The sequence below is a fragment of the Rhincodon typus genome, chromosome 8 (genome assembly GCF_021869965.1).
Source record: "Rhincodon typus isolate 14 chromosome 8, sRhiTyp1.1, whole genome shotgun sequence".
Taxonomy (NCBI): domain Eukaryota; kingdom Metazoa; phylum Chordata; class Chondrichthyes; order Orectolobiformes; family Rhincodontidae; genus Rhincodon; species Rhincodon typus.
The window spans coordinates 28,942,182-28,952,184 of NC_063339.1; the positions used below are offsets into that span (position 1 = coordinate 28,942,182).

The 10,003-nt window shown below is 43.9% G+C and overlaps 1 protein-coding gene across 1 annotated transcript in view; it reads right to left on the bottom strand.

Annotated features, from left to right (window-relative positions):
• The window catches only part of LOC109923720 (spermatogenesis-associated protein 7 homolog), a 53,408-nt gene extending 47,630 nt beyond the window's left edge, over window positions 1-5,778 (bottom strand). Inside the window, exon 1 of the mRNA XM_048600174.1 lies at window positions 5,635-5,778. Coding sequence (XP_048456131.1) covers window positions 5,635-5,671 — 37 coding nt within the window. The 5' untranslated portion in view covers window positions 5,672-5,778. The remainder of the gene's footprint in view (window positions 1-5,634) is intronic.
• Window positions 5,779-10,003: the final 4,225 nt, after the last annotated feature.

The following is a 10,003-nucleotide window of genomic DNA, read 5'->3' on the forward strand; positions in this document are numbered from 1 at the left end:
GGGGAGTGCGAGAGAGAGGGTGGGGAGGAGGGGGGAAAGTAAAAGGGGGCAGTGGGGAATGGAGACTCAGATCAGAAGGAGTGAAAGAACGGCCACCAGAGGTAAAGCTATAAAGTCCATTAGTTGGTAAGTAACTGTTAATTTGAATATGAATTCTAAGCTGCTTTCAAATTAAAGGTAAAGAAGTGAAACATTTTCCAGATTAAAAACTAAAGGCCAGTAACAAATAAAAAATACAAATTAAAAACTAATAAATAATTTGCGGCTGCAGGGCCAAATGTGTTATGGCAACTGGTGGACCCTGGTTTACAGTGGTCACATCTGTAGAACTACTGGTTGCTTAAGCAACCCTGGCTCACATTTGATAAACTGGAGTCTGAGCTTTATGAGTCTGGATGCTGTGTTTCAGGCAACAGTCACACACTTGTAGGTTAAGTACTTCAAATTTTGTCAGGAGGGTGTGACTATAAATCAGGCAGGTAGAGAGATTCTAAATTGGAGAAGCCTCAGCTCTTGACCATGTCCCACAGGTATGAGATACTTGCTGCCTGTGTGGATGAGGAAATGGACTACAGGGATGATGGGCAAACTGACCACTGTACCGTGGTACAGGAGGCCATTCAAGGACAGGGAGCAAAAGGAAATGGTAGCAGTCGGGGATCCTATAATTAGGGGTACCGATAGCATCCTTTGTAAGCAGGTTTGAGAATTCTGCATGGTGTGTTGCCTGGCTGGTGCCAAGGTAAAGTGCACCTCAAACCGGCTTGTAAAGAATACTGGAGTGGGAAGGTGAGGATCCAGTTGTTGTGGTCCATGTTGGGACAAATAACAAGGTATGAAGTCATGTTTGGGGAATATCAGGAATAAGGAACAAAATTAAAAAACAGGACCTCAAGGGTTATATTCTCTGGGTGAGCCATATGTAAACTAGCATAGAGATAAGAAAATTAGGTAAGTAAACATGTAGCTAACGGAGTGGTGCAGAAAGGGAAGTTCAATATTGTGGAGCACCGGCATCAGTATTGGGACAGGAAGGAACTGTACCTTTGGGATGAGCTCTACCTGAACCAATCTGGGTCCAGGATCCTAAAGGAAAAGCCAAATAAAATGGTCACAAGGACTTTAAAGTGTTGGGCGTTGGGGGTTGGGGAATGCTCAGCAGAGGTTAGTAAAGCTACTGGAACAAGTAACAGAACAGGGAGTATGGAAAGGGTCAAGAATCTAACTTCAGGCAGAGTAGATAATGGCTATGAGATGGGGTGCATTCTACACAGGACTGAGGGTGTTGTACTTAAATGTGCACAGTATACGAAACACAATAAATGAACTAGTAGCATGGATTGAAATTGATGGGTGTGATGTCGCGGCCATCACAAAGATGTGGCTGCAATTGGCATCAGGACTGGGAACTGAATATGCAAGGGTACACATCCTATTGAAAGGACAGGCAGATGGGAAAAAGGGGCAGCATGTTAGTAATAACTGAAATTAAATGAATAGCAAGAAGCAATATAGGGTTGGAAGGCACAGAATTTGTGTGAGTAGAATTGTGGGACTGAGTAGGAAAAAAGATCCTGATGGGAGTTATGTATAGGCCTCCTAGCAGGGGTTAGGGTGTGGGACAAAAATAAATTGGCAGACAGAAAGGCATGTCAGAAAGGAATTATTACAATAATCATGGGCACTTCAATACACAGGCGGACTGGGGAAATCAGATTGGTGGCGGACCCCAAGAAAAGGAATTTGTAGAACGTCTATGAGATGATCTTTGGAGAAGCTTATGTTAAACGCATCATAACAGGCAATTCTGGATTTAGTGATGTGAAATAAGGCAGATTTAATTAGGGAGCTGAAGGTGAAGGTGTCCTTGGAGGACAGTGACGATCATACGACAGAATTCACCCTGCAATTTGAAATGGAGAAGCTTGAATCAGATGTAATCGTATTACAATTGAGTAAAACTAACTACAAAGACATGAGGGAGGAGCTGGCCAGAGTTGGTTGGAAAGGCGGCCAAGTAGGGAAAATGGTGGAGCTGCAATGGCAGTAGTGTCTGGGGGTGATTCAGGAGGCAGAGCAGAAATTCATCACAAGGAAGGAAAAAACATTCTAAAGGGAAAACAAGGCAACCATAGCTGACAAGGGAAGTCAGTTGCAGTGGTAGTGTCCCTACCTCTGGGACAGGAGGCCTGCGTTTAAGTCTTACCTGTTCCAGAAGTGAGTAGCAACATCTCTGAACAGTTTGATTAAAACATACAAAAGCAACAGAAAAAGCATACAATGTGGCTAAGCTTTAGTGGGATGCCAGACAATTGAGGACCCATTAAAAACTCGCAGAGGACAAGCAGAAAAGCAAAAAGTGGGGAGAAAATGAAAAATGAGGGTAAGCTACTAATATAAAATTGCAGAGTTTTTTTTAGGTATTTCAAAGGTAAAACAAAGGCAAGAGTGGACACTGGGCCACTGGAAAATGTGGCTGGAGAAGTAATGGGGAACAAAGAAACGGCAGAGGAACTGAATAGGCACTTGGCGTCAATCTTCATGGTGGATGATATCAGTAGCATTCCAGAATTTCAAGAGTCTAGGGGCAGAGGTGAATGAAGTTTCCAGGACTAAGGAGAAGGTGCTGGGGCAACTGAAAGGTCTGAAAGTGGTTAAATCACCCAGACTGGATGATCTACACCCCAGGGTTCTGAAAGAGAACTAAGGATCTTGGTGTGATCTTTCAAGCATCACTGGAGTCAGGGAGGATCACAGATGTCTGGAAAATGGTTAATGTCACAGTCCTGTTAAGAAGAGAGGGAGGCAGAAGATGGAAACTTGTCAGCTGGTTAGCCTTACCTCCATTGTTAGTAAGATTTGAGATTCCATTATCAAGGATGAGATCTGGAATACTTGGAAGTGCATGGTAAAATAGGGATGAGTCAGCATGGCTTCGTCAAGGGGAAGTCATGCCTGACAAATCTGTTAATTTCTATGAGCAGTTAATCAGCAAATTAGCCGAAGGACAGCCAGTGAATGTGAGCTATTTCCAGGAGGCCTTTGGCAAGGTGCCACACAGGAGATTGCTAAATAACACAAGGCCCATGGCGTTAGGGGCAAGCTACTGGCACGGATAGAGGATTGGCTGACGAGCAGAAGGCAGGGTGTTGGGACAAAGGGGTCTTTTTCAGGATGTCAGTCAGTGACTAGTGGCGTTCCTCAGGAATCAGCGTTCGGACCACAACCATTCAGATTATGCTTTAAGAATCTGGACGAGGGAACTGATGGCATTGTTGCTAATGTTGCAGATGACATAAAGATAGGCAATGTTGAGGAAGTGAGGACGCTGCAGAAGGACTTTGAAAGGCTAGGAGAGTAGACAAAGTGAGGGAAAGTGTAATGTTATGCACTTTGTAGGAAGAATAGGGTTATTTGCTATTTTCTAAATGGGGAAAGGCTTTGTAAATTTGAAGCACAAAGAGACTTAGGAGTTCTAGTTCAGGATTCTCTTAAGGTTAGCATGCAGGATCAGTTGGCAGTTAGGAAGGCAAATGCAATGTTAGCATTCATTGTGACAGGTTCACATGAATAATCCTGGGTGTTAAGTGCTTATCATATGAGGATCAGTTGAGGATTCTGAATCTGTACTCAGTGGAGTTTAGAAGGATACGGGGTGGCAATGTTATTGAAACTTACAGACTACTAAGAGGCCTGGATAGAATGGACATGAAGAAGATGTTTCCGCTGGTACAAGAGATTAGGACCTGAGGGCATAGCCTCAAAGTGAAGGGACACCTCTTTAGAACTGAGATGAGGAGGAATTTCTTCCATCAGAAGGTGGTTAATCTGTATAACTCATTACCACAGAAAACTGTGGAGGCCAAGTCATTCTGTGTCTTTAAAACAGAATTAGATAGGTTCTTGATTAGTAAGAGGATGAAAGGGTGACGGAGAGAATGCAGGGATATAAGGCTGAGAAATATATCAGCCATGATTGAATGGGCCAAATGGCCTAATTCTGCTCTTATATCTTATGGTCTTATCAAGATGCACAATGAAATACCAGCAATAATTTTATCAAGACAATCTTTGGGAAAATAATTATTTTTGCTGATTTACAAAAAAAATTAAAAGTACTTTGGATCAGGTGGAAAATCAGTATGCCTTTTCTTAAAAACTTGATTTTTAGCTGCCTTGAGAAATATTGGCCTTCTCCTTAATATGGTACAGTGATTGTAATGGTGTGTTTGCACTGTGTTACCTCAGGAATTTCATGACTTTGACTTACCAACAGTATAAGAACAGGGTTATGATAGTCCTGACCTTTGCCAACCTAGTTAAATGCACGATCTCCCTACAGAAAACAATATGCACACTACATTAAGTGAACTAAAGTTCCAGTTGAATTTTTCAATAAGTACAATGATAGGTAACTATTTCAAACACCCAGGGATTTTTAAAAAAAAATTGCTGTTTAAATCTGGTACTACCAATCTAGTAATTTCCATTATGGAATCAATATTAGTATATTTCAAGCATAATATTAATTTATTATCACATTAAGGGACGTATCCTCAAAAATATTACTCTTATTCGTATTGATTGAAGTCTATGTATTAAACAGAAGTTAGGGTCAGTAATCTCAAGAGTAAATTTCACTAGAACTGCAGTCCTGAAGCTCCCAGAACCTGGCTGTTTGACACAAGCTGCAGATTTCAGACTACAGGATAAGCGAAGCCTACACCAACTTGGAGAGTGCACAGTTCAAAAGTGCAGAGTAATGTCACAGTAGGAACTTTAGGAATAAGACACAATTTGCAAACAGAAATCTTCTGTAGGATTTGGTGGTAAGGGAGTTAATACTTGTCATTGCTGATGCGTTTAAGTATAATTTACACAGGCATTGTGACATCATCGCACACTTCTCCAAATGCAAGATCATCACTTCAGTGGGTTTAAATCCAAAAAGCTTGAATTTTGAAAGTTTAATTTCTGTCATTTAATAAACACTTGGAGGCAAATGATTTGTTTATCCCGATTTTTCTTAAGAAGACATTCATCCAACCACATACACACATCCTTAACGACTGTGAAAATATGTTGTTACAATGCCATACGTTTGTGACAAAGCTATTAAATTAAATGAAATATATCTTGATTAAGTTAAATTCAATTAAATATATTTTGGTAACAAATACCGCAATTATATTATTTTAGAAAGTTGGTATGTATTAACATAATTTAAAAATAAGAGAGTTCACCGGCCGTTGAGATCCGTCGACTTTTAAATCGCACCAATGTTTCGGCTCTAAAAATCCAATGTGGATTAAACTCATCAGACATTTAAGGTTGTGTAAGCGAGCGAGTGAAAGGGAAAAGTAGGGAGGAAGCAGCAGCGATTCTCTTGGCATTAAACCAGAAACAAGTCAAAATCAAAAGCAGAATTTCATGCATATAGCTTAAGAAAGAAACCGAAACATTTAAAATGAATATTGAATGCTCTGTTGAGGATAGGTGTTACTGTCTCTCGCCCATTCACACTGATGGAGTGAAATGCAGCCGATGTTGTCGCTGTAATTGCATGGCTTTAGGTTAAAGCCTGACTCAGCACCAGTCGCTGCCACCATCCAGAGCTAGGCCGCCAGCACCTACCTTTCTTGTTAGCCATGTTAATACTGATCTTTCCCATGCTCTCACTCCGATGTGACAGAATCGCGTTTATTCTGAGTCCGAGCGCGGAGTACCGGCATTACCCAAGCCCAAAGCCACCTCACCTCCCCCCGGCCGCCATTGCCGGTGACCGCAATCGCGATCAGCAACCAATGGGCGAGCGGCGGGGCTGAGGGCTCGCGCGTCACCGTTACCCTGGAGACAGAGCCTCGGCCTGGGGGGGGTGGAGAGAAGATGGAGAGAAGGTGTTGAGGGGGAGGGGGGAAGAAGGAGTGGGGAGTGAGGGTTGAGGGGATAAGGGTGGAGAGAGAGAGGAAAAGGGACGAAGGAGAGAAATGGTGGAATAGGCGGATGAGCAGGAGGGACAGTTGAGAAGGAGTTTGGGGGAGAGAGGGAGCAAAGGAGAGAGAAGGATGGGAGACAGTGGAAAGAGGAGAGGGGGAGAGACGATGATAAGTGAGAGAAGGGGAGAGGGACAAACAGAGGGATGGGGAGGGGGGGAAAGTGGTACGCAGGGATGAGGGAGAAGAGGAGAGGAGCAAAGGGGTAAGAAGGAGGAGACAAGGTGAGGAGAAAAGGAAGAGGGGAGGAACCAGACAGAGGGATGGGGGGTTGTTGGAGAGAGGGGAACAGGGGAACAGGGGAGGGGGAATAGTGGCAGGGGTGCGTGCGAGAGAGAAGAGAGGAGGGACAGGTGAGGGGGTTCATTGGCGAGATGAAGGAAAGGATGGGGGGAGAGAGGGGAGACTGGAAATATAGGAGGAGGGAGAACCAGGAGAGCAATGGTGCATTGGGTGGAAAGAGGGGGTGCATGGGCATGGTGGGGGCAGGGAAAGGGTTGGGATGGGGGAGGAGAGAGGGAGGAAGGACAAGAGTGGGAAGAGACAGAGGGAAGAAGGGAGGGGTTGAGTGAATGAGGGAGGATGATGAAGCAGGGGAGGGAGAGAAGGGAGCATGGATAGATGGTATAGGTATAGAGTGTATAGACAGAGGGGCTATTGAGAGACGGAGGGACAGAGGGGCAATAGAAGGGTAGAGAGGGAGAGAAAGTGAATGGAGATGGAGGGTAACGGATAAAGAGAGAGGAGTTAAAGATAGAGGAGTATACATAGAGAGAGAGAGGTGCAGATAAAGAACTGAAGAAAGAAAGGACCAGAATGAGGGTGAAAAGAGAGAGGGGAGAAGAAGAAGGGATAGAGAGTGCTGCGAGAGAAGAGGGATGATAGAGAGAAAAGTAGGAGAGAGATGGAGAAGGAGTGTAAAGAGACACACTGAAAGGAGAAACAGAGGAAAGAAACAAACAAAGGAGATAAGAGCGAGAGGTAAGATAAGTTAGAAGAGAATTGAGAGGAGACTGTGAGAGGAGAAGCGAGTAAACAGAGAAGACTTGATGAACAGCATGAGTGAAAAAGAGAAGAAAGAGAGGAGAGGTGAGACAGAGCAGAATTGGAGAAAGAAGTGAGGGAGGAAGAAGAAGGTGAGAAAGGAGAGAAGGAGAGGATAGAAGGAGGAGGAGAGAGACCACAGAGGGAGAAGAAGGAAAGAGAAGAGAGACAACTGAAGAAGAAAGTCCTTTTCGCCCGAGGGTGATGGGAATCTGGAATGTACTGCCTTGGAGGGTAATTGAGGCGGGAAAACATACAACCTTTAAAAAATACTTGGATGTGCATCTGAAGTGTCATAATATTCAAGGCTATATGCCTAGTGCAGGAAAGTAGACCCTTTCTGCCCTGTATAATTCTAAGATTCTATAGAGAAGAAAGATAGCAGAGAAAGAGTGAAGTGAGCGGGAAGAGAGAGAGAGAAAGCAAGGGAGAGAGAAAAGACGGAGAAGAGAGAGAAGGAGACATATGAAAGAGTGAAGAAAAGGTGATAAAAAGACAGACAACTGAAACGAGAAAGAGAGAAGAGAATGGTGAAGAAAGCGCTTGTAGAGACAGAAGAGATGGAGAGAGAAGAAGATGAAATGAGAAGAGGTGAAAGAGGAGAGGAGCAAGAAGGAGAGAGAACAGAAAGGGCGAAGGAGACTGATATGAGGAAGAGAAGTGAAAGATGAGAGAAAAATGAGAAAAGGGAACAGTAAAGAAGACAGAGAAGGAGACGGAGAAATAAGAGAGAGGAGAAGCAGGGAGAAGCAAAAGAGATAACGAAGAGAGAGATGAGAGAAGTGATAGTGAGAGAACAGACAGAAAGCAAAGACAGAAGTAAAAAGAGAGAACAGACAGAAGAAGAAGGAGAGAAAACAAGTGAAGAGGAAGAAACAAGAGAAGTCAGAGAGAGAAGAAGTGAGAAAGAACAATGAGAGTCGGAGATGAAGGAGAGAGGGGGAGATGGAGGAGAACAGAGAGAAGAAGATGTAGATGGAGAAAAGACAGAGGAGAAAGAACGCGTGGATGAGAGAGATTGAAGAAACAGAAGAATCAGAGAAGAACAGAAGTGTGAGAGAAGAGAAGTGAAACAAGAAGAGAGAACAGAAAGACAGAAGCAGGAGAAATGATAGATGAGAGAAAAGAGAAGAGTAGAGAAGAGAGAGAAGGAGAATAGAGATGTGAGAGAAGAGGAGAGAGAAGAAACAGAGACAGAGAAGTGACAGGGAGTAAAAGAAGAGATAATGAGGAAAAGAAGAGAAAGATGAGAGGTGAGACAGTGATAAACAGTGTGAGTAAAAGAGAGAAGAAAACAGACAACAGAGATAGGGAGAAGGAAAGGGAAGAGTCAATGAAAGAGCAGGGAGAAACAGCAGAAAAGTGAGCAGAGAGAAGAACCAGTCAGAAAGAATGGAGAGAGTGGAGGATGAAAAAGGAGAGAGGAGAGAGGGACGGAAGAGTGAAGAGAAAGGGAGAAGGAAGACACAGCGAGAAGAGTCAATAACAAGGGAATAATTTTAAGTGGAGAAAAGAAACAGAGAGGAGGACAGAGAACAGGAGGAGAGAAAGAAGAGAGTGAGAGCACAGACGGAGAAGAAGAGAGAAAGGAGTGAGAGAAAAAGAAAGAGGAGGCAGAAGGAGAGTGACAGAATGAAAGCAAAGGATTTTTGATTTTATTGTCATGTGCACTGGAATGCAGTGAAAGGCTTTGTTTACAAATGATACAGGCAGATCATAGCAAGCAAAGGATGTACACATCAAAAAGACTCAGAGGCATACAGGTCACGTTGCAGGTTACATCATTTGAGCCTAGAGTCCATTCGACAGTCTGATAATAGCCAGAAAGAAGCTGTTCCTGAACCTGCTTGTGTGTGTGTTCAGGTTTCTGTATCTTCTGCCTGATGGAAGAGGTTGTAGGAGGTCATTACCAGGGTGTGATGGGTCTTTGATGATGTTGGCCGCCTTTCTGTGGCAGCAGGCCGTGTAAATAGAGTTCATGGATGGGAGGTTGGCATCCGTGATGGTCTGGGCTGTACACAACACCTTCTGTAGTCTCTTACGGTCCTGGGCGCAGCAGTTGCCATACCAGGCCATTACGCACCCGGACAATATGCTTTCAGTGGTGCATCTGTAGAAGTTGGTGAGGGACCTTATGGACATGCCAAACTTCCTGAGCTGCCTGAGAGAGAAGAGGCGTTGTGTCTTCTTGACTGTCATGGTTACATGGGAAGTCCAGGACAGGTTGTCAGTTATCATCAATCTTAGGAGCTTGATACTCTTCACTCTCTCAATATTAGTTCTGTTGATGTAGATGTGGGCGTGTTCTCCTCCTTTCTTTCTGAAGTCGATGATCAGTTCTTTAGTTTTGCCGTGTTGAGAGGCAAATTGTTTTTATTGCACCACGTCACCAAGCCCTCATCAGCAGTGTGATCCTTTGATCTTTTTATAAATTCTGTGACTGATACTACCTCACTCACTAACACCTGAAGAAGGAGTAAGACCCCGAAAGCTTGTGTTTTCAAATAAACCTGTTGGACGAGAACCTGGTGTTGCGTGATTTCTGACCTTGGAGGGGAACTTGAAGTTGGTGGTGTTCCATATGTCTGCTGCCCTTGTTCTTCTAGTTAGAAGTGGTCCTGGGTTTGGAAGGTGCTCTCCGAGGATCTTTAGTGAATTACTGCACTGCATCTTCTAGATGGTGCACACTGCTGCTACTGAGCATCGGTGGTGGAGGGAGTGGATGCTTGTGGATGTAGTGCCAATCAAATGGGCTGCTTTGTCCTGGATGGTGTCAAGCTTCTTGAGTGTTGATGGGGCAACACTCATCCAGGCAAGTATTCCATCACAGTCCTGACTTGTGCTTTGTAGATGGTGGACAGGCTTTGGGGAGTCAGGAGATGTGTTACTCGCTGCAGCTTCTGACCTGCTCTTGTAGCCACTACATTTATATGGTGAGTCTAGTTGAATTTCTGATCAATGAAAAC